The following is a 27,780-nucleotide window of genomic DNA, read 5'->3' on the forward strand; positions in this document are numbered from 1 at the left end:
CGGATAATGTGCGGTTGCTACCCGGGGTGGAGGAGAGGAGACTCTCCTCTAGGCCCTGGGAACCATATTTGTGTAAAAAAAAAAAAAGAATTAAAATGAAAAATAATGATATACTCACCTCTCAGCGCTGCACGCGGCCATCCGGTCTCAGGGTTGCTATGCGAGCAGGGCCTGCGATGACGTCGCGGTCACATGACCTTGACGTCACGAAGGTCCTTCTCGCATAGCATCTTTGGAACCGGATCGCCGCGTGCAGTCCCGAGGAGATCGGGACGTCAGAGGGTGAGTATAACCATTTTTTAAATTATTTTTAACATTACTATTGATGCTGCATGTGCAGCATCAATAGTAAAACAAGTGCAGGAGTAAAACCCGCAGCGGAAACCGCAAGACAAACCGTGATAAATCTGCAGGGATAACCGCAGCGGTTTTGCCCTGTAGATTTATCAAATCCGCTGCGGGAGAACCCGCAGGGACCCTTCCTACGTGTGCACATAGCCTAAGGGTATGTGCACACGTCAGGATTTCTTGCAGAAAATTCCTGAAGAAAATCGGACATTTTCTGCAAGAAATCCGCATGTTTTTTTTCCGCGTTTTTGACGCGTTTTTTGTGCGTTTTTTTCCCCCCCTTCCTTCCCGGAGCTTCCCAATGCATTAAATAGCAGGAAAAACGCAAAAAATCCGCAAAATTAATGAACATAATGCGTTTTTTTTTACCGCGATGCATTTTTTTTGGCGGAAAAGAACGCATAATGTGCACAAAAATTGCAGAATGCATTATAATTGATGAGATGGATATGTATGCGTTTTTATAGCGAAAAAAAAACGCAACGTGTGCAACACCGTCTAATACATGTTTTAATTTGTCATAGTCAATAAAAATTTATCTTGATTTAAAAAAAAAAAAAAAAAAGTCATCTTGCCCTCTGACCTGAATGTCACAGCCAGAGGAGACGGAAGATGGAGCGGCGCGCGGTGGTGGAATTGGGAACAGGTGAATATCGCAATGCTCACACTCCCCCATTATACTCACTCTCCCGGCGCGGTCGCTGCTTCTCCGATGCGATGGTCTCTGACGCTGGCAACTTGTTCCTGCGTTCAGCGGTCACTGGTACCGCTCATTAAATTAATGAATATGCGCTCCACCCCTATGGGAGTGGAGTCGCGTCTATATTCATTACTTTAATGAGCGGTAACACGTGATCGCTGAACACAGGAAGAGCTGCGGACACCAGAGAAGCAGGGACATGCAGTGACGCGAAGGGAGCAGGCGAGTATGATTTGACAGCTGCCCCGACCCCCTGGGACAATGACTCGAGTATAAGCTGAGAGGGGCACTTTCAGCTTAAAAAAATGGACTGAAAATCTCGGTTTATACTCAAGTATATACGGTAACTTAATGTCAGCCTCCTAATGGCAACAGCATACACCCACTGTAGAGAAAACTAAATAAAACTGTAAAATTGGTCCTGCTGGTAAAAGGTAAATGGGGTTATACGAAGTTTGGAAGCTATTCTCTGTCTATAGGTAACTTCCCAACTTCTGGGAGTCTGAATAGTGAGACTCGCAGTATCCTCCATGAATGTTACCGGTGGTCGATCATGCGCGCCTCCACGTGCTATTCATTCTTAAAGGGACTGCTGATGATAAACCGAACTCTGCACTCGGAAATCGCTGGTGACCTCATAGAGAATGGAGGCGATGTGCAGATGATCAACCAACAACCCCATTCATGGAGCTCGGGACTGGTGAGCATCCCTGCGGTCAGACCTCTAGCAATCATGAGGTTATCCTCTATCCGCTGGAGAAACTTGATACAACCCTGTTAAGAAAGCTGTGGGTATTGGCAAGTGACAGAAGCCATGTCTTACTGGTGACTGTATGCTTTACGACTAGGAGTCATTCATTTTGTAATCTATTTTTATTTCTTTTTCAGCCGTTGCCGGTCACATCAAGCTTCCCATCTTCCTGGGTCCCGACTTTGTCTCAGATTCATGGGACTGTTCCAGCTGCTATCTCTCAATCACTTGTACTCCCAAATTTTGCACCCGGAGGCATTCCATCATACCCAATACCACACGCCTGCCAGCTCAATGCAATGGGTAACCCTGGCTACCCTGTACAGTGGTCTAATCAGACGCCGGGCAACCCCGCACCGCACCTTGCAACCTACCAGCCTGGAATTGGAATGCAAGCATTTCCCTCAGCTCCAGCTCAGAAAGCTGCTACAATCCCATCCTCCCCCAAATGATCCCTGTAAATGACTCTTAAGACTTCTCTGGGATTTCCCCGCCTTCCCGCACAGACTACATCAGACGCCCGCTCGCCGTTTCTTTGGTTGTTTTACCTCTTTTTGGTTGTAGTTGTGATAAAAGGGTGTTCTGTTATCTCTTCCCCAGTTACCGGGGATTTTTTTTTTTCTTTCTTTGTTTTCCTACGTGCTGTCATGTGAATTGGGGTAGAACGTACCCTCGTTGCTACACAGTCATTCTGCAATGTGATTTCACTTTTTTTTTTTTTTTTTTTTTTACCTTGGAGAATCAAATTATCCTGGTGCCATACAGGTGAATGAATGTGTCCCAGCCTTCACAAGTAACTGCAGCCGAGCAAAGTACTGAGCGAGAGGTACGGGGGAATATTTCCTTCCACCTCCCGAGCCTTTGTACAGGGTTACACAGCACAACAATGTCTCCCTTTTTGTGTGGCTTCTTCACCGTCCCCCAATGTTTGGAGGATGATGAAACACCTCCCCACAAATCTTGTCCTTTTCATTACTGTAGTTACAATTCGGTGATCACACTTGAGAATATCCTAAAGCAGAAGCTCCTTACACCAGCGCTAGAAAAATGTGAATTTATATGCTGTTGTGCAAAACATAACCATATTTTATTTTATTTTTTTTGGATGCTTTCTACCCAAGCTTTATTGGGTTGCTCGTTTTTAGTGCCCACTTCTTTTTTTTGTTCCCGCTCTGGGGGGCAATGTCTGTTCGGCATCACCACCTGCATGCATTTACCCTTCCCCCGCACCTTCTAACATAGAGGCCTTCTAGCTTCTGTCTTTCGCACAACTGCTGCTTCTGCTTTGCCTGCAGACTCTTGCTGTGCCTTCGGGGATATTGTACATTCTGACATCTGTGAATCTGACGACTCGCCATTTTTGACAATTTTGCTGTACTTGGACCGTAACGTGTTGACTGAAGGTTTTTATTTCAGTCGAGCTTGTCGTTGATGTGAGTTTTTATACTGCTTTTTTCCCCCTCTTTCTCCCATTTCTTTTATGTAAATGAGACTTGACAGTGCTGCAGAAATATAGTGTATAGATCCAGCTTCTGACACTGGATCCCGCTTTTTTTTTTTTTTTTAGTTCGATTGCCCCTTAAAGTGCACACACCCTGCTGAAGATCCCCTTATAGCTTACGGTAAGGCTTCACTGCTCTGAGCAAAAATTGTAAGGAAGGGGGAGATCAACTCTTATTCCTGCATTACTCTTAAACCTCAGTTTTGTTTTTTTTCCCCAAAAAAATATGAACACATAAGTGCAATGTTAAATATTTTCTTGAAGTTTTGGACAGTCTGTCCCCCACATCCTCGAGGACGCCGCTTTCCGTTAGTTTTTTGTACAATGTTATCTGGTCCTATGCTCGGTGTGGATGAACACGGCTTGGTAGAATGTATCATTTCAACAAAGTTTTGCTTTTATTACTTTTTTTTTTTTAACTACCTCGTTTTGTAGTGCCCATCGCAAGGAAGTGCATATTGCTGGTTCATCACAGAGGGTCTTCCCTGATCTCTTGCCTTCCTCTCTGTTCTTCCCCACCACCCATTTGGTAAACTGAACTCGAAGAACACAAAGTCTCTGCCGAAAAGCGAATCCCTGTAGATTACGGATAGCTCTTTTATACACGGTATTACCTTTCACAAGTTTTTCTACAGACTGCTTTGTGAATGGAGCCTCGCCTTCGATAACCCCATTTTAGTGTTGACAGGTGAGAATTATTATTTTTTCGTTAGTTTATACTTTCGGCATTTAACGTTTGCATTCACACAAATAGGGCTATATACTGGAATTTAGGTGGGAGGTGGGGGTCCATCACATTCATGTGGCATGGTTCTGTCTCCCCTAGGCTACATGGGATATGTGTCTTGAAAATGTAACCCTTTTTAAAAACTTGAAGACATTTTTTTTTGTATATATATCTCGAGCTTTGCCTTTCTGTAGTTAGACAACTGCAGCCCAAAAGAAAGTAAAAGCACTTGGCTGTGAAAATAGATTTTATTTTATTTTATTTTTTTTGTTAAAGGTTTTCCACAAAAAGTTTTTGCCTCTACACTCTTCCATTCACCATGTTCGGTGTCGCAGTTTAATCCTATGAAAGTGGATAGGACTTTTTACTGGACACCACTCATGGACAGGAATGGCGCAGTTTTGGGGGGAAAAATGTAGGACTTTTGTTTTTACTTTAATTTTTTACTTCTATGACCTGGTTTGTCTCAGGGCCGCCATCTCCTACCCAATAGGGAGTGTGACAATATAAGTAGAGCATTCATTAGGTAGGATGCATCCTGGAAGACCAGGTAGAAGAAGGTGGATGACCCCCCAGCAGTTTGCGGTATCACGACTGCCCTCAATCCCATCGCGTTGTCAGGGTGGGCTCTAATGGTTACTTTTAGCTATGTTGTACTGTACATATTTTTTTTGGTTTTAGTTTGAGGTCGCCATTTGAAATCCTGTGTTCAGCTTTAAATCTTCCTTTTGGACGCACCGTGATATCGATATTTGGGAACTCTTGTTAATATGTGAATGTGCCATAGAATACTCCCATCACTGAGTTGTGCGTGCGATTATAAATGTCTTCTTGACATCTTATCTGGATATTGACAGACCCTGGAGCAAAAAAAAACAAATTAGGGTATTTAGAAGGAGAAGGTGTGGTGAGCCGGTGATGACAACCACTTCCTGGACTTTGGGAAAGTTCCTTGTGCCCCCTTTTAACGTGTGTGTTGCATGTGAGATGATGAAGAACTGCAACTCCCAGCATGGCTAGACACTCGGGCATGTTGGCAGAGCCATCGATTAGCAATTGCTGACAAAGAACATGTCACAATATCATAATGTGATTGCACCTGCATCTACAGTCCTGCAGGGCGTGATCATGGCGGCCCCAAAATTATAGATTCCCTGTCAGATCTGACATTACTTTTCCTCCCTGTATATAATTGGCATGGAGGTAAGCACCATGCAGGTCTGGCCTAACAGACGGTGGATTTGGCTATACAGTGCAGTATCATCCTAATATGCAAAATGGTAAAACTTCTGCTTTTATGTCATTGTTGGGTTCCAAATTCTGTGCTGAATAATTTCTCAATATATCTGTACATCCATCAGAGCTTTGTTTTTTGGATATAGTGGTCCAAATCCTCGGCAGAGACACTTGATTGGATGCTTTGCCACAGCCTCCACTATAGGGAGTATTGCTAAGTTCAGTGGATGACAGTAAGCTCCCTCTAGTGGTGGCTGCATGCGCTAAGATTTAGAGCATTGCATGCAAAAACCCTGCAGCCCCCACCAGAGGGAGCACTCTGTCATCCACTGAGCTCAGTAATGCTCCCTCTAGTGGTGGCTGCAGGGAAAACGTCTCATTAAAAATCATGCATCTGTGGAGAAGATTTAGAGCTCTGTATTGCAAAACCCGCTCTCCGACCAATATAAACACAAATTAACAAATTATTTTGCACAGAATTTTGAACATATTTAGATTAAAAAGGTTAATAATTATATTACAGCTAAGAGGTACAACCAGATTGGAACCCGCATTGTAAATGACTACCTGTCAAATACAGCAGGTTTGGCATTTTGTAAAGCTGAGGTTTTGGTGTGTCTTTCCACTTGTTAGGTTCTCCATAGTCCGAGGCCTGGTGGGACGTGATCCAGATGATTACGGTATTGGAGTTGTAGCATTTGCTAAGCTGTGAATAGGATTTAATGCACAGGATATAATGGAGCCTCATAAAAAAAAAAAAAAAGTTTTTCTCTGCTGTCTGCAGTGTCCTGCCACCCCAGTCCTCTGTACTGTGGCACATTAGCGTGCAGGTAGCAGCGACACAAAGGAGGACTTACTGTTACACAGCCGGTAGTGTCCCCTGTTAAAATGTCTGCGTTTCTTATACTCAGCCATTGAATGTAATGCCATTCTCTGTGTGTGAGCAGACGGCATTGCTGGCATCTTCTCCGTACTACACAAATACATAGCTCACCTCAGTAGTGGGGACTTGTGACCGGAGAACATCGGTGCTTGTGGGTGTTTTTTTTCTTTTTTTTTCTTTTCCTTCTTCCTGTGAACTGTAGGATGTGGTAGATAAGTTTTGAGGCTGATAATTGAAAAGATCATCATGCACTAGTAAGTACGCATCCTTTGAACGTGTAGCATGTACACATCCGCCTTTTATCGAGCTCCTACACGACAGGCGTACGAATACTGCAGTAAGCTAGCGGGGCCGAGTGATAAACCCCACCGCCAGCACTACAGCTTCACTCGTATACATGGAGTAATACTGCTGGAGCATCTGTTCTTAGACCTCCTGCTGTTAGGCGGGGCTCACATTGCGTTATGGCAGTCCGTTAGACGGACTGCGTTACACGGCGGCATAAACGCGGTGTAACACAGTCCGTTAACGCTGCCATTAACCCCTACTATTGGGCGCATCGCCAACGCATGCCATAATCTGCATGCGCTAGCGATGTGCCGTCATTCAGTGACCCGCGTCCGAGGCTCCGTCAGCGCTAGCACAGATGAATCATCTGCGCTAGCGGTATAGCATAACACGATGGCGTGTATGCTATAGCGTTAACGCAGTATGAACCTGGGCTTACCCTGTTGTTCTTCCTGGAAATGTATGAATCATTAACGAGAGGAATATCCGGTCAGAGTCGCGAATATGGTCATCACTGATTGGCCGGGATATAAAATGTAGGGACATTACTCCCATCGACCAGGTTTGTACATTTACAGCAGGCATAGTAAGAGGAATGACAAAGCACACGGTTCATCATGGAGAATGCAAGTGATGTAAACAGAACGGACCGGTCCCCAGAGACTCTTTAGTAACTGTAGTGTGAAATGCGTCGGTGAGAATTCGAGAAGTGTAATATTGGCCTGCACCCACACAAAAGCTTTATTTTACTATTCGGGAGAAATACTATTTCCGTTCCTATAAGACACGCCACTTTACTTGACAATTGTCATTTTCTGTTCCCTTTCTTGCGTCGATTTGGCCTCTGACTTATAAGAGAAGCCAGATAGCAAAGCCTCACACTTCTCGATTTAACCTGTTGAAATTGGAATGCCTTTCACTTACACAATCCCCCCCGACATTTCTACGCTGTGAATATTTTTTAATTCTTTTTTTCTTGTCACCCCAGGGATTTGTTCAGAATGTGTGTCCCTTTAAAGCTCTCCCCTCCTTTCCTTTTTACTGCTGGATACCAAATAGCAGTGAATATTGAAACAATGTAAAGAGCCAAAGCTAAAAACAAACAAACAAAAACAGCGTTTCAGTTCTGTCGAAGCGGCCGCTGCGGCTCTGCCTCTTGTCTCACACTCTTTTGGCCTTTTTTGTATTATTTCTTACGAGTCTGAACAGATCCCTGCTTTAATCTACCGGTGGTTTGTGTTTTATACATAATATATATATATTCTTATTACAAGTACTGTGTTTATTTTTGAAAGTTGGTCTTTTACTGCAATATACTTAAGTTTAGAAACGCAGCATGCACTTTTTTGGGGGTACTTTAGAATACTAACATTCCATCACTGGAATTGTAATTGTTTAACTACAGGAGGGTCTTGTAAAGTTTGCATAAAAAAAAATCATTAAACTGTCATTATTAAATGTTTCTATGTTTTATTTCTTGCGCATACGCTTACACACGTACAAAACCTTTTCACATTTTCAGGTTTTCTAAAGGTTATCTGACCACCCTGATATAGCTGCATATCCACAGACCCCTCTCAATCGATATGGCTGTGCATGCACAGACCCCTCTCTGACGAGTGACTACATGAGTCAATATCGATCCACGGCGGTGGCGCATGCCCTGACCCCTCTCAATCCACACCGCCTGTGCTTGGGTAAGCCCCTCTCGGTCCACAGTGGCTGGGCATGGCTAATCCCCTTTCGGTCCACAGTGCCTGTGCATAGCTGAGCCCCTTTCGGTCCACAGTGGCTGGGTGCATGGCTGAGCCCCTTTCGGTCCACAGTGGCTGTGCATGGCTGAGCCCCTCTTGATCCGCAGTGGCTGTGTGCATGGCTGAGCCCCTCTCGATCCGCAGTGGCTGTGTGCATGGCTGAGCCCCTCTCGATCCGCAGTGGCTGTGCACGGGCGACCCCCCTCGATCCGCAGTGGCTGGGCACGGGCGAGCCCCTCGATCCGCAGTGGCTGGGCACGGGCGAGCCCCTCTCGATCCGCAGTGGCTGGGCACGGGCCAGCCCCTCTCGATCCGCAGTGGCTGGGCACGGGCCAGCCCCTCTCGATCCGCAGTGGCTGGGCACGGGCCAGCCCCTCTCGATCCGCAGTGGCTGGGCACGGGCCAGCCCCTCTCGATCCGCAGTGGCTGGGCACGGGCCAGCCCCTCTCTATCCACTTCTAGTCGAGCACCCTTGTGCCCTTTGGTTCTCGCTGTGGAATTTAATCACCCCACCTACCAGCATTGTTCCACCATGGTGGTCCCACAAGGCTTAGATCGGTGTCCTGGCTGTGACTGCTATAATGAGGGTGGGATGAAAGTATGGAATTGTGATTGCTATTGCTAGTAGAGGGATAGATGCTATAAAGTATGCTGGGACTTGTAGTTTAGAGAGGCTCTGTAACAACATCAAAATACTGTTGAGAATTACAGCTAGTAATATAAAAAATTGCTGGTAAAACATGACAGGGAGGATAAGAATTGTGCTCCATTCATCATCAATGGGAGTGATGGTGAAAGGGTCGTAGGACCACCAATCGACTATCATGGTGGCTATAGAGGGGAAAGGGCACCCTTAGGATATATTCACATGGTACCGATTTCTAAATGGCAGTTGTACAAATCCATTCAGTTGCGGCCAAAATTTTGCAACTTCTGCCACATGTGACTATGCTATCATGCCATTTACTAGAGAGGAAGGTGACCCTTGGCAGGTGGGACTTCGGTGCCCCTATGGTACACAACATAGAAAACACAGAGAATGAACACATGACAACTGCTATGGTTATTGCTGCTCCCAGTACAGGAGATTGTAATAGAGTAGCAAAGGACTGGTGAGATAGAGTATCTCAGCCGCTGCTGCCAGTGACAGCGCTGGTGATCCGGCCTCTCCGTCTGTCGTTGTGTGTGGGAACAATGATTTGGCAAAAAAAACAAGGCATCTGACATCGCGTGAAGCTTCATGGGAACGTGATATCGTCTTGGCTGGCGATACCAGCGATCACATTTACAGAAATAGCATTAACATTCATATGTCAAGCATATCATAACGTGAATATAGCAACTACGGCTCTGCAATCACATCCTTAAAGGGATTGTCCACTTACAGGGGATGTTCACATGCGGCAGACTGCAGAAGGTTTTGCATCTGCTAACCTGCTCCATTGATTTCACTGGCTTTTTATCTGCAGCATGTGCATGGATGTCAGCAAGTCCCAAGGGACCGTTACATAGGTTGAAAAAAGACCTAGTTCCACCAAGCTCAACCTTCCTCCATCAATTTTGTCACTAAATTATCAATAACCCTTCATGTTATGTACACTGAGGAAATCATCTAGCCCTTGTATAAAAGCTGTTCGTGTCGGCCATTACTACCTCTTGTGGTCAGCATTCCACAGTCTGGCTGCTCTAACTGTAAAGAACCCTTTCCTATTTCGCTGCCGAAATCTCTTTTCTTCCACCCGTAATGAGTGCCCCCTGGTCCTTACTATGGTCTTTGGAAGGAATAAGTCGTGTGCCAGTGTTTTGTACGGACCACACATATATATTTATACATGTAAATGAGATCTCCTCTGAGACATCTTTTTTTTCTAAGCTAAACAAGCCCAACTTTTACAACATTTCATGAGGCCTTCCATCCCTTGTAATAATCTAGCTGCCACCTTTTGAGCTGATTCTAACTTCTGAATATCCTTTTTAAAATGTGGAGCCCAAAACTAGATCCCATACTCTAGATGTGGCCTCACCTGTGATTTATAAAGGGGTAATGATACTTTGGGATAGGGGTATTTTATCTTTTTTATACACCCTCCGTCACAGGAGACATGATCCCTTCCTCAGGAAGCCGGCGATGGCAGAAGTGGGGCAATGCTGAAGTCCTGGGGTATCTCAGCAGGGCGAAGCTGCGGGTCCGATGTCGGCAGTGAGGCAGAGCAGAGTGTGTTGCATGGAGCTGGGTCCCTTCCTCAGGAAATCTGGTGATGCTGCGGCCCGTGTGCCCCGGTGAGCAGAGTTGAGTGTGTCATTGGTTTCTCAGCGGTCATTTTCCTGAAGCCGAGGGCCGCCGAGACCTCAATCTGTACGGCCTCTGGCGACCTTTTTCTTGAAGCCGAAGGCTGCCGAGATCTCAAATCTGCGTAAGCGCTGCCTCCGGCGGCCATTTTCCTGAAGCCCACAGCCTCAGGAAAATGGCGCGTGAGAGGCCCTGCTGAGATCTGTCCGCGCCTCCTGCGGCCCACTGCTTCAGGAAGATGGCCGCAGGAAAACCAATGATGCACTCCGCACTGCTCACCGCCGACACCGAGCTTCAGCATCGCCACACTTCTGCCACCGCCGATTCCCTGAGGAACGGGCGCTGCTACGCCACTGCTGCAAGCCCCTCAGTAAGCCTGCATTCAGACTATAAGACACATCCCCCATTTTCCTCCCAAATTTTTTTGGGAAAAAGTGCCTTCTAGTCCGAAAAATATGGTAATTCTAGAAAATATTTTTCTCGCTACGCTGTTTGATTGGATTAATTATTTTTATATATTGTTCGGGCGAATCTGAACATGGCAATACCAAATATGTGTATATTTGATTTTATTTTATTTTGAATGGGGCAAAAGGGGGTGATTTAAACTTTTTTGTATTTAATATTTTTAAAAACTTTTTTTTATTTATAGTTTTGACTTGCTTCAATAGGAGGACTAGAAGCTGCAGTTGTCCGATCGCCCCTGCTACATAGAGCAGGGTTGCAGCCATGCTCTATGTAGCAGTTCTGCTCACTTGCTATGAGCTCCGACCGCCAGGTGCGGCACTCATAGTGAACCAGCAATGACAACTAGTGATGAGCGAGTGTACTCGTTGCTCGGGTTTTCCCCGAGCATTTGTAACTGCTCGGAGATTTAGTTTTTGTTGACGCAGCTGCATGATTTACGGCTGCTAGCCAGCCTGAGTACATGTGGGGGTGGCCTGGTTGCTAGGGAATCCCATGTATTCAAGCTGTATATCATGCAGCTGAGGCAACGAAAACTAAATCTCCGAGCAGTTACAAATACTCGGAGACCACCCGAGCATGCTCGCTCATCACTAATGACAACCATACGGGTCTCCTGCTGACCCCGGGTTGTCATGCCAACCCATCGGCGACCCGCGGTTATGTGACACAGGCGCCGATAGGAGGTAATGACGTGCTTCCTGCACGAGCATGTTAAATGCCGCTGTCAGCGTTTGACAGCGGCATTTAATATGCTAACAGCCGTGGGTGAATCGCTATTCCTCCCGTGGCTGTTCCGGGCACATGTCAGCTGATCATATCATAGGGCTTGTTCACTATCATAGTTAGGAATGGCCCAGTGATGCAAATTTCACAGCTTTATAAAAACCCAGCCTCCTAACCTTGTGCCAAAAAACATGGGTTCTTCTAAGCCGCTGCCTAGCACTCTGAAAATGGTGGAGGTCCACAAAGTAGGAGAAGGTTGTAAGAAGATAGTAAAGCGTTTTCAAGTTGCCCTTTCCTCAGTTTGAAATGTAATTAGGAAATGGCAGTTAATCGGGAACAACTGGTATCAAAATAAGCGAAATTTCAGTGAGAGCTGCTCGTAGGATTGCTAGAGAGGCAAATCAGAATCCCTGCTTGACTGCAAAAGACCATCAGAACGCTGTAGCAGACTCTGGAGTTGTGGTAGATTGTTCAACTGATCAGACACACCTTCACAAATATGGCCTTCATGGAAGAGTCATCAGAAGAAAACCTCTCCTGTGTCCCCACCATAAAATTCAGCATCAGAAGTATGCAAAAGAACATCTAAACAAGCCTGATGCATTTTGGAAACAAGTCTTGTGGACCGATGAGAATAAAGTAGAACTCTTTGGCCACAATGATCAAAGGTATGTGTGGAGGAAAAAAGAGCACAGAATTTCAGGGAAAAAACATCTTGCCAACCATTAAGCATGGAGGTGGAAAAATCATGCTTTGGGTTGTGTAGCAGCCAATGGCACAGGGAACGTTTCATGGGAAGAGGGAAGAATGGATTCAATGAAATTTTAATAAATTCTTGATGCAAACATAACACCATCTGTAAAAAAAAAAAAGTTGAAGTTGAAAAGAGGATGGCTTCTACAAATGGATAATGGTCCTAAACACATGTAAAAGTTCACAATAGATGACCTTAACCCTGCTGTTCTGTTTGCATTTGCTGTACACTTGTACTGTTCCCGGGTCAATATGACCCGACCTATTAATTCTTGATTTTTAGCTACTCTAAGTGTTTTATTTGAATACTTTTTTTCATTATTATACTTAACCCCTTCATGACCATGGGATTTTTCATTTTTCCGTGTTCGTTTTTCACTCCCCTCCTTCCCAGAGCCATAACTTTATTTTTCCGTCAATTTGGCCATGTGAGGGCTTATTTTTTGCGGGACGAGTTGTACTTTTGAACGGCATCATTGGTTTTAGCATGTCGTGTACTAGAAAACGGGAAAAAAATTCCAAGTGCGGTGAAATTGCAAAAAAAGTGCTATCCCACACTTGTTTTTTGTTTGGCTTTTTTGCTAGGTTCACTAAATGCTAAAACTGACCTGCCATTATGATTCTCCAGGTCAGTACGAGTTCGTAGACACCTAACATGACTAGGTTATTTTTTAACTAAGTGGTGAAAAAAAATTCCAAACTTTGCTAAAAAAAAAAAAAAAAAATTGCGCCATTTTCCGATACTCGTAGCGTCTCTATTTTTTCTGGGGTCGGTTGAGGGCTTATTTTTTGCGAGCCGAGATGACGTTTTTAATGATAGCATTTAGGTGCAGATACGTTCTTTTGATCGCCCGTTATTGCATTTTAATGCAATGTAGCGGCGACCAAAAAAACGTAATTCTGGTGTTTCGAATTTTTTTCCCGCTACGCTGTTTAGCGATCAGTTTAATGCTTTTTTTTAATTGATAGATCGGGCGATTCTGAGCGCGGCGATACCAAATATGTGTAGATTTGATATTTTTTTATTGATTTATTTTGATTGGGGCGAAAGGGGGGTGATTTAAACTTTTATATATTTTTTATTTTTTTAACTTTTTTTCAACTTTTTTTTTTTTTTACTTTTGCCATGCTTCAATAGCCTCCATGGGAGGCTAGAAGCAGGCACAGCACGATCGGCTCTGCTACATAGCAGCGATCTGCTGATCGCTGCTATGTAGCAGAAATGCAGGTGTGCTGTGAGCGCCGACCACAGGGTGGCGCTCACAGCCACCGGCGATCAGTAACCATAGAGGTCTCTAGGACCTCTATGGTTACCATCCAGACGCATCGCTGACCCCCGATCATGTGACGGGGGTCGGCGATGACGTCATTTCTGGCCGCCCGGCCGAAAGCGGTAGTTAAATGCCGCTGTCTGCGTTTGACAGCGGCATTTAACTAGTTAATAGGTGCGGGCAGATCGCGATTCTGCCCGCGCCTATTACGGGCACATTTCAGCTGTTCAAAACAACTGACATGTCCTGGCTTTGGTGCGGGCTCACCGCGGAGCCCTGCATCAAAGCAGGGGATCTGACCTCTGACGTACTATCCCGTCCAAGGTCAGATAGGGGTTAATGTGAACATGGTTGATCATAAACAAATGAAAAATTTAAACTTAATTAATTTTTTTTCATAAAAAGGTTACATAGGCTTTTTACAATTATCTTTGATTGTTGGCATTCTGCACACAAATTACAAACAAGCTTTACATTACTATTACATGAAATTTAACTTTTTGTAAACAATATTTATAAATCAACAAATGAAAAATCATAAAAACTTCAATATTTTAGAAAGAAAAAAGAAAAATTGAACACAATAATAAGTCACATGTCCTTTACACAGATATTTTGAACATCCAGCACATGTCAGATTAGTCTTATTGTCACAGGAAGATGGACAGAAGCTACATCTCTTCGTTTTTTTTGCTGGTAGCTGTGCTGCTGGTAGCTGTGCTGCTGGTGGAGGTCGTGGATGTGGAGTCTCTTTCTTGAGCATGCTGGACACTTTGTACAATGGCTGTTGCTCCTTCCCTTCTGGGGGTCACTTTTCTGCTCTCAATATATGGCCTAACCAGGGATTTGCCCAATTCCTCAAGAAATAATCTTTTATGCAGCTTATTCCGGTTCCAATCGGGGTCGATTTCTCTCCATAAGACAAATGCATTGTATGCAGAAACATCCAGTATGTTATAAAATAAAAACATTGGCTACCGATTGGTTTTGCGTATGCATGTATATGTTGATATTGCTTGGTCTAAAGTATCAACTGCTCCCTTTGTGGCATTATAATCCAAAATAATGTCAGGCTTTCTGTCTTCTCTATCACTTACGGCATTGTCATGGTGCATTGTGCTCATTAGAATTACCTAAGCTTGGAAAAGAAAAGAATAGTTGTAAAGATATCTATTCACAGCATCAGTCAATAGACATTTTAGAAACATTTTTATCCCAGTTTTGAAAAAAAAAAAAAACCTGTAAAGATGTGTATTCACAGCTCCGTGCTCTCACAGATTCCAGTGTCTCTTTCACAGGACTTAGCTTCAGGGTGTAAGTTAAATGACTGGTGTCCAACTTATAAGACAACAGTGTCTTCTCTCACAAACTGAAAATGCATTTGACTAAATACATACTTGATTACTGATGACCGTGAAACCCCCCAGCCTTTGAATGATAGACAACCAGTCTCCTCTCTCACAAACAGCAAATGGATAATACTAGATAATTACTTGTTTACTGATAAGAACAGTGAAACCACCACCATTTTGAGATGAAGTACACATAAAAAAACATAACTTTTGCAGTCAGAAATAATCAGAGACCTGTAGAACAGTATAAAATGATATCGGGTCATATTGACCCGAACAGTACAAGTGTAACAATCAGCGTGTAGCAAAAAGTAAACAAAAAAAAAAAGCAAAAAAAAATATATAGAGCTCTACAAATGAGAAGTCAAGATACCACTAGTTTCAAATCGTCATATACAAAAATCTACAGGGTCTCAAAAATCATTTCGGGTCATATTGACCCGAATAGTACAGCAGGGTTAAAAGGCACAAGCTGAAGGTTTTACAATGCCCTCACAGTCCCCTGATCTGAACATCATTGATAATCTGTGGCTAGACATCAAAATAGTAGAGGATGCAAGACGACCCTGGAATCTCACAGAACTGGAAGAATGGATAAAAATCCCTCAAACAAGAACTGAAAGACTCTTGTCTGGCTACAAAAAGCATTTACAAGCTGTGATACTTTCAAAAGGGGTGCTACTAGGTACTAACCATGCAGGGTGCTCAAACTTTTGCATCTACCCATTTTCCTTTTTGTAATTTTTAAAATGTAAAAGAAGAAAATATATGTTTTTTTGCTAAAATATAGAGGAAATGTGTCGTCATTAACTTTAGGCCTTTCATTACTACTTCAACTTGCTTAACTGCTCACAATAACAGTTATTTGGACCAGGGGTGCTCAGACTTTTACATGCCACTGTATTAATTGTCAGATGAGCAGTAATGCCGAGTTAGCAAGTATGGGCACAATATAAATATTGTATTTAGACCACAATGGAAGGGATGCTGGCAGTGATGGATATTAAAATCATAAGTGCCCGTCCACATGGGGCAGATACAGAGAATATTCCGGTAGCTTCATTGTGGGTGAGATTTTAAAGGGGTAATTTGGAACCATTCATTTCTGCATCAAAAGTGAGCGGTGTAGATGATGTTACCCACTGCCCAAGACACGTGGATGATCGGCAGGTATCATGCACATGTCCTCTTCATTAGAATATGTGCAGGTCGTAACGTAATCATCACTCACTTCTAATGAAAAAACGCCTGGCAACCCCTTTACGAAATTATCAATTGACCTGCGTTGTGGATTTTTACCCTTTGCAATGCACAGGGGCGAAATCTGGAGTATTAAATTGCAATCTTTACAGCTATCAAATCCTTATTGGCAGCCACGAATATCCCACATACAGTACAGACCAAAAGTTTGGACACAACTTCTCATTTAAAGATTTTTCTGTATTTTCATGACTGAAAATTGTAAATTTACACTGAAGCTATCAAAGCTATGAATTAACAGATGTGGAATTATATACTTAACAAAAAAAAGTGTGAAACAACTGAAAATATGTCTTATATTCTAGGTTCTTCAAAGTAGCCACCTTTTGCTTTGATGACTGCTTTGCACACTCTTGATGAGCTTCAAGAGGTAGTCACTAGGAATGGTCTTCCAACAATTTTGAAGGAGTTCCCAGAGATGCTTAGCCCTTGTTGGCCCTTTTGCCTTCCCTTCACTCTGCGGGCCATCTCACCCCAAACCATCTCGATTGGGTTCGGCAAGCAGGTGTTGAGCTTACAGCCCAACACCATGCAGGGTGATTGGCATTTGCAGAGAACACCAAGATTGACAGATTCGACATTGGTGCCCTGTGCTCTTCCCAGATGAGAGCATGTCCATACTGAGCACATATGACAAGAGTCTGGAGAACTACAATATCCTCCAGCATGACCGGTTTGGTAGTGGGTTAGGCTAGTTTCAAACTAGCGTTTACCTGATCTGCGGCGGGCTGCGGACTTCCTCCGTGAAGCCCTGCCCTCCGCCGCTAGCTCCGCCTACATCTGCATACGGCCTGCGTACCTATCTTTAACATTAGGTACGCAGGTCGTGCGGCTGTATGCGGATGGTGTCGCATGCGTCGTTTTGACGATGCGGTGACCAGCGTAGGACGCAGCCTGTAGCATTTTTTTTTCGCATCGTCAAAACGACGCATGCGGCACCATCCGCATACAGCCGCACGACCTGCGTACCTAATGTTAAATATAGGTATGCGGGCTGCATGCAGATGTAGGCGGAGCTAGTGGCGGAGGGCGGGGCTTCACAGAGGAAGTCCGCAGCCCGCCGCAGATCAGGTAAACGCTAGTGTGAAACTAGCCTTAGTAATGGTAACATAACATAGTAACATAGTTAGTAAGGCTGAAAAAAGACATTTGTCCATCCAGTTCAGCCTATATTCCATCATAATAAATCCCCAGATCTACGTCCTTCTACAGAACCTAATTGTATGATACAATATTGTTCTGCTCCAGGAAGATATTCAGGCCTCTCTTGAACCCCTCGACTGAGTTCGCCATCACCACCTCCTCAGGCAAGCAATTCCAGATTCTCACTGCCCTAACAGTAAAGAATCCTCTTCTATGTTGGTGGAAAAACCTTCTCTCCTCCAGACGCAAAGAATGCCCCCTTGTGCCCGTCACCTTCCTTGGTATAAACAGATTCTCAGCGAGATATTTGTATTGTCCCCTTATATACTTATACATGGTTATTAGATCGCCCCTCGGTCGTCTTTTTTCTAGACTAAATAATCCTAATTTCGCTAATCTATCTGGGTATTGTAGTTCTCCCATCCCCTTTATTAATTTTGTTGCCCTCCTTTGTACTCTCTCTAGTTCCATTATATCCTTCCTGAGCACCGGTGCCCAAAACTGGACACAGTACTCCATGTGCGGTCTAACTAGGGATTTGTACAGAGGCAGTATAATGCTCTCATCATGTGTATCCAGACCTCTTTTAATGCACCCCATGATCCTGTTTGCCTTGGCAGCTGCTGCCTGGCACTGGCTGCTCCAGGTAAGTTTATCATTAACTAGGATCCCCAAGTCCTTCTCCCTGTCAGATTTACCCAGTAGTTTCCCATTCAGTGTGTAATGGTGATATTGATTCCTTCTTCCCATGTGTATAACCTTACATTTATCATTGTTAAACCTCATCTGCCACCTTTCAGCCCAAGTTTCCAACTTATCCAGATCCATCTGTAGCAGAATACTATCTTCTCTTGTATTAACTGCTTTACATAGTTTTGTATCATCTGCAAATATCGATATTTTACTGTGTAAACCTTCTACCAGATCATTAATGAATATGTTGAAGAGAACAGGTCCCAATACTGACCCCTGCGGTACCCCACTGGTCACAGCGACCCAGTTAGAGACTATACCATTTATAACCACCCTCTGCTTTCTATCACTAAGCCAGTTACTAACCCATTTACACACATTTTCCCCCAGACCAAGCATTCTCATTTTGTGTACCAACCTCTTGTGCAGCACGGTATCAAACGCTTTGGAAAAATCGAGATATACCACGTCCAATGACTCACCGTGGTCCAGCCTATAGCTTACCTCTTCATAAAAACTGATTAGATTGGTTTGACAGGAGCGATTTCTCATAAACCCATGCTGATATGGAGTTAAACAGTTATTCTCATTGAGATAATCCAGAATAACATCCCTCAGAAACCCTTCAAATATTTTACCAACAATAGAGGTTAGACTTACTGGCCTATAATTTCCAGGTTCACTTTTAGAGCCCTTTTTGAATATTGGCACCACATTTGCTATGCGCCAATCCTGCGGAACAGACCCTGTCGCTATAGAGTCCCTAAAAATAAGAAATAATGGTTTATCTATTACATTATTTAGTTCACTTAGTACTCGTGGGTGTGGGGTAGCATTTCTTTGGAGGGCTGCAAAGCCCTCCTTGTGCTAGCCAGAGGTACCCTGACTGCTATTAGGTACTGGCAGACCCATTGTGAGACCATATGCAGGTGCAGTGGGCCCTGGGTTCCTTCTGATGCATGACTTTGCTAGGCCTCCTGTGGCTGGAGTGTGTCAGCAGTTCCTGCATGATGAAGGCACTGATGCTATGGACTGTCTTGCATATTCCCCAGATCTAAATCCAGTCAAGCACATTTGTGGCAGACGGCACACTACATGTATCCAGGTTCCCTCTACAGCTTATTCGGTAAGCGCTATAGCTTGCCGAATAAGCGGGGACCCAAAGATATTCGCTCAACTCTAATCATGTCTCGTTCCATCCACCAATGCCATGTTGCACCACAGACTGTCCAGAAGTTGACTGATGATTTAATCCAGGTTTCGCAGGAGATCCTTCAGGAGAACATTCACCGCCTCATCAGTAGCATGCCCAGGCATTGTAGGGAAGTCATACAAACACACGGAGGCCACACACAATACTGAGCATCAGTTTCTTGTTTTGAGGCATTTCTGCTTGTAATTTGATTCTCCACTTTGATTTTAAAGGGACACTGTCACCTGAATTTGGAGGGAACAATCTTCAGCCATGGAGGCGGGGTTTTGAGGTTTTTGATTCACCCTTTCCTTACCCGCTGGCTGCATGCTGGCTGCAATATTGGATTGAAGTTCATTCTCTGTCCTCCGTAGTACATGCCTGCACAAGACAATCTTGCCTTGTGCAGGCATGTACTACGGAGGACAGAGAATGAACTTCAATCCAATATTGCAGCCAGCATGCAGCCAGCGGGTAAGGAAAGGGTGAATCAAACACCCGAAAACCCCGCCTCCATGGCTGAAGATTGTTCCCTCCAAATCCAGGTGACAGTGTCCCTTTAAGTATCATTCCAAATCCAGACCTCCATGGGATATTCATTTTGATTTACATTGATCATTTTCGTTTTATTGTTTTCAACACATTCCACTATGTAATGAATAAAGATTTGCAACTGGAATATTTCATTCAGTGATATCTAGGATGTGGGATTTTACTGTTCCCTTTCATTTTTTGAGCAGTGTATATTGTGATTCAACTGTAGAAAGAAAAAACAGATGGGTTCCATGCGATTCAACAGTCAATTACATTGATGTCACGTTTAACCTGGCCAACGTGACTCGATTGTCAATCATTAGACGAGACATCGTCGTCATCATAAAATGAGCCGAGTCCTTGTGTAGCCCAGATCACAACCTGGTGTTGCGAAGCCACATAACCCATGGGCCTTGTTCACATGTCCACAAAAATAAACTATTTATCCATCTTTGATCTGAGCGTCCGTCACTCGTTTCTTTGTATGTAAAAATAAATAAATGTTGGCAATTTCAACCAGTTAGTGAGAAATAGATGGTGTGTGCGTGCTTTCCATTATTTTTTTTTTTTTTTTATTTTGAACCAATTCACTAGAATGGGCAGATTTGGTCCAAAAATACGACAAAAAGAAAACGTTTCCTTTTTTTCTGTAAATTATTCTGCAAAATTAAAGAAAATGGATGTGTGTAACGACCCATTTATTTTAATGTGTTAATGCGCTAAACCCTAAAGTAAAAGGGACGACAAGTAAGAATGTGTGAACGAAGCCTCAGGAAAAGTAGTGGTTTCAAGCTACTGAGCCCCACTGCAAATGCGGTAAGGTCACGGGACCATGTAGAGTATTTGGAGAATTTATTTTTACCTCGCCTTATAAATACTGCACGTGGCCTAAGTGCACCACCTAATGGCAAGGCATGGGATGTCAATGCCTGGGACGAAGCAACTATTGACCTCCTTAATAGTTTTACTGAATGCCACACTCCAAATGCCCACAATCCAATGCCCTTGGCTGTTAAACACAGTGCCCCTTCCTTACCTGGGCAGCAAATGCCATTACTGATACCATGAATCAGCAATTAATGGTTCATAGCAGTTGCTCAGGTAACACAATGAGTATTGTGACTGTCACGGTTGGCGCTATGCCCAATACTGATGGCGCTGTGCCTGATAGTGTTGGCACTATGGCTGGCGCTGTTGGCATTGTGCCTGATACTGTTGGCACCATGGCTGGTGCTTTTGGCTCTATGGATGCTTCTGGTACTGTGCCCAATACTGTTGGCCCTGTGGCTGTCTCTCTGCCCGATACTGATGGGGACTGTGGCTGTCACTATTGGCACTGTGCCTGATACTTTTGGCGCTGTGGCTGTCACTATTAGCACTGTGCCTGATACTGTTGGCGCTGTGGCTGTCACTATTGGCACTGCGCCTGATACTGTTGGCGCTGTGGCTGTCGTCTCTGTGCCCGATACTGTTGGCGCTGTGGCTGTCTCTGTGCCCGATACTGTTGGCGCTGTGGCTGTCACTATTGGCACTGTGCCTGATACTGTTGGTGCTGTGGCTGTCTCTTCAAATACTGTTGGTGCTGTGGCTGTCACTGTTGGCACTGTGGCTGTCTCTGTGCTCAATACTATTGGCACTGTGCCTGATACTGTTGGTGCTGTGGCTGTCATGGTTAGCACTATGGCCGATACTGTTGGCGGTGTGGCTGTCTCTGTGCCCGATACTATTGCCACTGTGGCTGTCACTATTGGCACTGTGCCCAATGCTGTTGGCGCTGTGGCTGTCTCTGTGCCCGATACTGTTGGCGCTGTGGCTGTCTCTGTGCCTGATACTGTGGGCACTGTGGCTGTCTCTGTGCCTGATACTGTGGGCACTGTGGCTGTCTCTGTGCCTGATACTGTGGGCACTGTGGCTGTCTCTGTGCCTGATACTGTTGGTGCGGTGGCGGTCTCTGTGCCTGATACTATTGGCGCGGTGGCTGTCTCTGTGCCTGATACTGTGGGCACTGTGGCTGTCTCTGTGCCTGATACTGTGGGCACTGTGGCTGTCTCTGTGCCTGATACTGTGGGCACTGTGGCGGTCTCTGTGCCTGATACTATTGGCGCGGTGGCTGTCTCTGCGCCTGATACTGTGGGCACTGTGGCTGTCTCTGTGCCTGATACTGTGGGTGCTTTGGCTGTCTCTGCGCCTGATACTGTTGGCGCTATGGGTTCTGCTGGCATTGTGCCTGGCACTGTTACCTTTGAGGCCAGTTTTAAACTTGGACCATACTGATACATCTGCTGGGCACTATGAAATGGATTCAGTGCCAGGAAGGAGCTTCACCCTGTCCCTTTCTAATGCCATGAGGGATTATTACTCTATGAGCACATACAACCCTTGTAAGGGAAAAACTTTATTCTTTTTTTTCCCTCTCTGAACAGATCATCAGAATGGCAGAATCTAGGTGCAAGTGGTGTCGGGAAATGTAGTCTTAGGATTTTATCAGCGCCTGCCAAAATGCTTGTCATGAGCCACGCACAAACTACATTTCCCAGAAAGCCTCGAGGTCCCCCACAATGCTAATTAGGCTTCTATTCTTCTCCTCTATTAGCAGAGGGTAATGACTTTCTCTCGGTAGGGGCGGACACTTTGTCTCTTAATATCTAAGCGTTTTTGTCTAAAAGCTTATTACCAAAAGAGATCGGCGAGGCCGCGGAGGCTCTCGGGTAATATAGTTCGCTTCTTCAATTCAGCCATCGCCGGCAGCTAGTCAAGGACTACATTTCCCAGACACGAAAGCCAAAGTCGCCTCTCGCAAGAGCTGACGGGATTTGTAGTAGGCTGTGTAATAGACGTCAGTTACAAATAACGAGGCGGGGGACTACATGTCCCAGATAACACCGCTGAGTGGCTGGAGGAAAAGTGGGGCGTAGCGTTAAGAGCTGCCGAAGAAGAAGGCGATTAAGATGGCGGCGTGTGCCGCGCAGGGACTGTGCCCCCGCACCCAGCTCCTGTGAGGCCGCAGCGGTCTCCGCTCTCGGTGTCTTCTCGTCCTTCGTGTGCTCGCTCCTCGTTTAATCCGGGTTTCCTCCCCGTAGTCCGGCACTATGGGGGTGCAGGGCTTCCAGGAGTTCCTGGAGAAGCGCTGCCCGGGGGCGGTGGTGCCCGTCGACCTGCTGAAGTTAGCGCGGACGGTGGCCCGGCAGCAGCACCGTGCGGGCCTGTCCCCCGGGGGTTACCCGCCTCCTCCGCCTGCACAGGCTCCGTCCCCGGCGGCGCCGCCTCCTCCCTGCCGGGTCCTGGTGGATGCGGACTCCGCTCTCCAGCGCCTCTATGGCGGCTACCAGACGGACTGGGTGTGCGGGGGCCAGTGGAACGCCATGCTGGGCTACCTGGCGGCGCTGTCTCAGGCCTGTCTGTACCAGGGCGGCCTGGAGCTGGTGGCCATGTTCAACGGCACGCTGGCCAAGGAGCGGCTGCCCGAGTGGGCCCGGCGGGCACAGGGCGAGCGGCAGACGGCACAGCTCATTGTCAGCCACGTTGGAAACAAGGGCACCCCGCCCCCCCGGGCCTGGTTCCTGCCGCCCGCCTGCCTGGCACACTGCATCCGCCTGGCCATGATCCGCTTCAGAGTGAAGGTAACAGGACAGTGCCCACCTGTGCTCGCCCCGAGTCATGCCACCACCTCCCCTAATGCATGCCCTCCTCATGGGCCCGGTGCCAGGCTAGGGGGCCAAGTGGCATCAGGCTCGTGCATTGTGCCACACCAGATCAGTTGGTATGACAACAGTTTTGCCCATTATGCCACACAAGCGCTATACAAGAGCGGTGGCAACATCCTAAAAATCCTCAGTCTCCGCTCACATGCCCAGTACAAAGATCGCGAGCCAATGGTTCTAAAGGGCGACGGCGGACTAATAGTTTTCTCTTTCATTGGACGGATCGGTCCTGAGATAGAAGATGGCAGTTGGCGATCTTTTAAATTTCGTAGTGGGAGGAGCTAATGGAACTAACATTCCGCGAGGCCACAGTTTGAATGGACAAATTTAAAAATTCAAATTGGTTTCCGCCGGCAACCGATCAGTTTCGAATAGAATCTTTGATCCCCTCTAGTGTTCTGGGCATGTGCAGCAGCTGTGGTGGCCATCCTTTGATTCGTTTCCCATAGATTTCATTGTTAAAGAGGCAAAAAAATGACCTGTGCGAAAACCATTTTTGCTCTGTACAAAAAGTCACCATTTTTAGGAAACCTAAAAGCGTATTAAGATAAACGGATCCTGTATTATGTTCCCCAAACTGATCCCTCTAAAAAGAAAAAATAATACAAAAAATTAGAAATAAAAACTGACTTGTAAATAGAGCCTTAACCTTTGCATGGCAAAAGATAACACCACTTATCTCCTTAACAAAAAAATCAGGGTTTTTCCAGGATTTTTTTTTAGAAATGGGACTGAAATTAAAGGGCTATCTTTAGCAGGTTTTTACTACCAGCAGCAGAATGTAGAGACAGAGATCCTGATTTCAACGATGTGTCACTTAGTTTACTAGGTGCTGCATTTAATCCTTACTTTCACTGCTGTAGATCTAGCAGAGTGGAGAAAGCTGAGCTGTCTAATCCTGCCCACACCACTGATTGGCAGCTTTCTATGTACACTGTGCATTGACAGCTGCCAATCTGTGATGGGGATGTGGCTGGACCAGGAGGCACCACACCTAGTCCTGTAGTGATGATCTCTTGCTGATAAAACACTGATTTTATTGAAACTGCAAGATACAGCCTAGTAAGTGACACATCCTTGGAATCATGGTCTCTGCCTCTACACTATGCTTCTCTCAGATTACGTATAAAAACCTGCTGACAGATTCCCTTTCATTAAATTAGTATTCCTTATCTCTTGAATATTCCTGATTGCTCAGCCATCAGTGACATGCCCACTGCAGCCAATTGAGAGCCACAGCGCTAGTGTGACATGACGGCAAAATCATCACTTCTGGCACAGGTGGATATAACTGCAATAATGCATGCATTTAAGTAAAAAAAAAAAAAAAGGATAATCCCCCAAATGGAGAGCTTTTTTCTTTGTAAGGGCTTTTAGGAAAAATAAGAAAAAGTAGGCAGTGTATAGGTTATAAAGTAAATAAGCATTACTTGCCCCCTGAGTCCACCAGTACTGATAGTGATGTCCCATCCATCAGTCAGGTGGCTGCTGCAGCCAGTCACTAGCTTCAGTGACGTACATGCAGTGAATAGTCGAGCATGCCCACTAATGCTCCCAAAGGAAGTGAATAGTCGAGCATGCCCACTACTGCTCCCAAAGGAAGTGAATAGTCGAGCATGCCCACTACTGCTCCCAAAGGAGGTGAATAGTTGAACATGCCCACTACTGCTCCCAAAGGAAGTGAATAGTCGAGCATGCCCACTACTGCTCCCAAAGGAAGTCAATAGTCGAGCATGCCCATTACTGCTCCCAAAGGAAGTGAATAGTCGAGCATGCCCATTACTGCTCCCAAAGGAAGTCAATAGTCGAGCATGCCCACTACTGTTCCCAAAGGAAGTCAATAGTCGAGCATGCCCATTACTGCTCCCAAAGGAAGTGAATAGTCGAGCATGCCCATTACTGCTCCCAAAGGAAGTGAATAGTCGAGCATGCCCACTACTGCTCCCAAAGGAAGTGAATAGTCGAGCATGCCCACTACTGCTCCCAAAGGAAGTGAATAGTCGAGCATGCCCACTACTGCTCCCAAAGGAAGTGAATAGTCGAGCATGCCCACTACTGCTCCCAAAGTAAATGAATAGAGCTGTTGTCCAGCCTCCGTTGTCACTGGTGGAGTCCCATGATTGTACATTTATCACCAATCTTGTAGATGACACTTCAGTTGCCAAAAGTAAAAATATCAGTTTATCACATTACAAGTGAGTTCCAAAATGGACAAGGCGCTGTGGTCAGGGTGCGCGATACTAGGTCAGTAGAATGCAATAAACATACAAATTTCTTCCAGATAAAGTACCATGTGCCAGAATACGTAGCCTCACGCACAGTGAAGCCTGATAAACCTGAACCATGCTAGAAATAACCTATTCCGGGATGTCTAGCCGTGAAGGGTAATCGTCTGGTGGCCATCCTGGTCCGGGTGGCTTATTTCTAGCTTGTTGTCACTGTATAGGCACCATTGTATGCTGTTTGTGGCACAGGTACTCTATCCTGATGTGCCCCCCTCACCCTGCTAATGCCACCTTCTTCTATGTGGCCCTTGCAGCTAATATGCAATAATGGTTTTGTATGAGAGTAGAAAAATCTGGCAGATGGAGCAGCGCTGCAATACCAGGTCCAGCCCCTGGACAAGAGTGGTGCTGTTTCTGTCTGAGAGCAGCCATGTTTTTTCTTTAACATAAAACCATTTTAATTGCGTGGCCAATTCTGGGCGACTTGTGTGGTAAAAACCAGCAGCTGGACTTTAGTACATGCCCATGTAATACAGCCTGATCCCTGACTGTGATTACACCCCTGTCCTACGAGGCCACCAGCCCGGCCTGCTGGGTGACCGTGAAAGTGATGTGCTGTTGTCACAAGGAAGTACATAAAACTGTCCAGTCCCATGTAAATACTGAAAGGGTTAACTTGTGGGGTCCAACATTAAGGTATACAGGTGTCAAAGGTAGAGTCCCCCCTCTGGGAGCTCAGTGGGGATGGACGATTTTGTTAGTGGGCACTGAGTGACTTACAGTATTTAGCTGGCGGCGGTGTCAAGGAGGCATTTAGAGGGCATTTATTTGTAGCAACACTTTTTGATAAGGTGACGAGCGGGCAGTGGTCAATTCCTGATCAGTACATGACTACGTAACAGGAGAGCAGAGGGTCATGCAAAATTGGCATAAACAGAATGGCACACACTACATGGGGTACCATTCATCATGGCAGCTCCAACAGTGGGGGCTAGTGCATGTCATTCGAGAAATGCTGGATTATCTCATAGACCAGTGGATGCTAGCAGCGAGGGCTCGTCAGCTGAAGTGACACTACAACTCTCAGCATGCTATGGCAGCCACAGGCTGAACCGTGTGGAGCAGCGATTATTTTGGCAGCCCTATGCGGCCTCAGAAGGCCCGGCACTAATTATTGTGGCTTGGCCGGCAGCTCACCTTTTATTAGGTTGGTTTTGTACTTTAGCGCGGTGAGCTGTAAAATGTAATGTTTTTTTTTTTCTGTGCCGAGAGGAAGAAGGCTTCACTCCCACCTGGGTATTAAGTCCTATGAATACCTAATGGGGAGTGATCAGTGAAACTTCACTTTCACGGCTTTTATTAAAGTAAATCTGTTGGCATGTTTTTGCTACTTAATCTGAGAGCATTGGGATATAGAGCAAGTGAGTCTGATTCCAGCGATGTGTCACTTATTAGGCTGTGTTGCAGTTTCAATACAATCGGCGTGTTGTCAGCAGGAGATTATCACTGCTGGACTGGGTCCCACATGTACAGCAGTCAGGCTATTCTGTGTAACCCCACCCCCACCACTGATTGGTAGCTTCCTGTGTACACTCTCATCAAGCAGCCAATCATTGATGTGGGCAGGGTTATACACAGCTCAGCATTCTGACCATGGCTACATCTACAGCAGAGAAAACAGGAATTCTATCAAAACTGCAGCAAGCAGCCCAGTAAGTGACACATCACTGGAATCAGGGTCTTTGCCCCTATACCATGCATCTCTGAGATTGCATAGCAAAGACCTGCTGACAAATTCCTTTTAATACATATATAACCCACCCTGTTAGGCACTACTGGGATCCCTGGTTCGTAAAAGGACAGAGATGGAAGTTTTTTTTTTTAATTTTTACGCTAGATGGCTGACAACTGTTCCTCCTGACACCCCCATACACATGCATGCTGGGTTTGGCTAAGTGTGGATGTAGATGCTGTGGACAGCAAGAAA

General features: G+C 45.4%; 2 protein-coding genes across 4 annotated transcripts in view; both read left to right on the plus strand.

Annotated features, from left to right (window-relative positions):
* The window catches only part of WNK3 (WNK lysine deficient protein kinase 3), a 132,391-nt gene extending 124,495 nt beyond the window's left edge, over positions 1 to 7,896 (plus strand). For both annotated transcript variants that reach the window (XM_069748200.1, XM_069748201.1), the window contains exon 24: positions 1,937 to 7,896. In XM_069748200.1, coding sequence (XP_069604301.1) covers positions 1,937 to 2,251 — 315 coding nt within the window. In that variant the 3' untranslated portion in view covers positions 2,252 to 7,896. The remainder of the gene's footprint in view (positions 1 to 1,936) is intronic.
* Positions 7,897 to 22,796: 14,900 nt separating this feature from the next.
* FAM120C (family with sequence similarity 120 member C) overlaps positions 22,797 to 27,780 on the plus strand; it is a 28,469-nt gene continuing 23,485 nt past the window's right edge. For both annotated transcript variants that reach the window (XM_069748202.1, XM_069748203.1), the window contains exon 1: positions 22,797 to 23,487. In XM_069748202.1, the coding sequence (XP_069604303.1) occupies positions 22,957 to 23,487 (531 nt within the window). In that variant the 5' untranslated portion in view covers positions 22,797 to 22,956. The remainder of the gene's footprint in view (positions 23,488 to 27,780) is intronic.

This window comes from Ranitomeya imitator, chromosome 2 (genome assembly GCF_032444005.1).
Source record: "Ranitomeya imitator isolate aRanImi1 chromosome 2, aRanImi1.pri, whole genome shotgun sequence".
Lineage (NCBI taxonomy): Eukaryota > Metazoa > Chordata > Amphibia > Anura > Dendrobatidae > Ranitomeya > Ranitomeya imitator.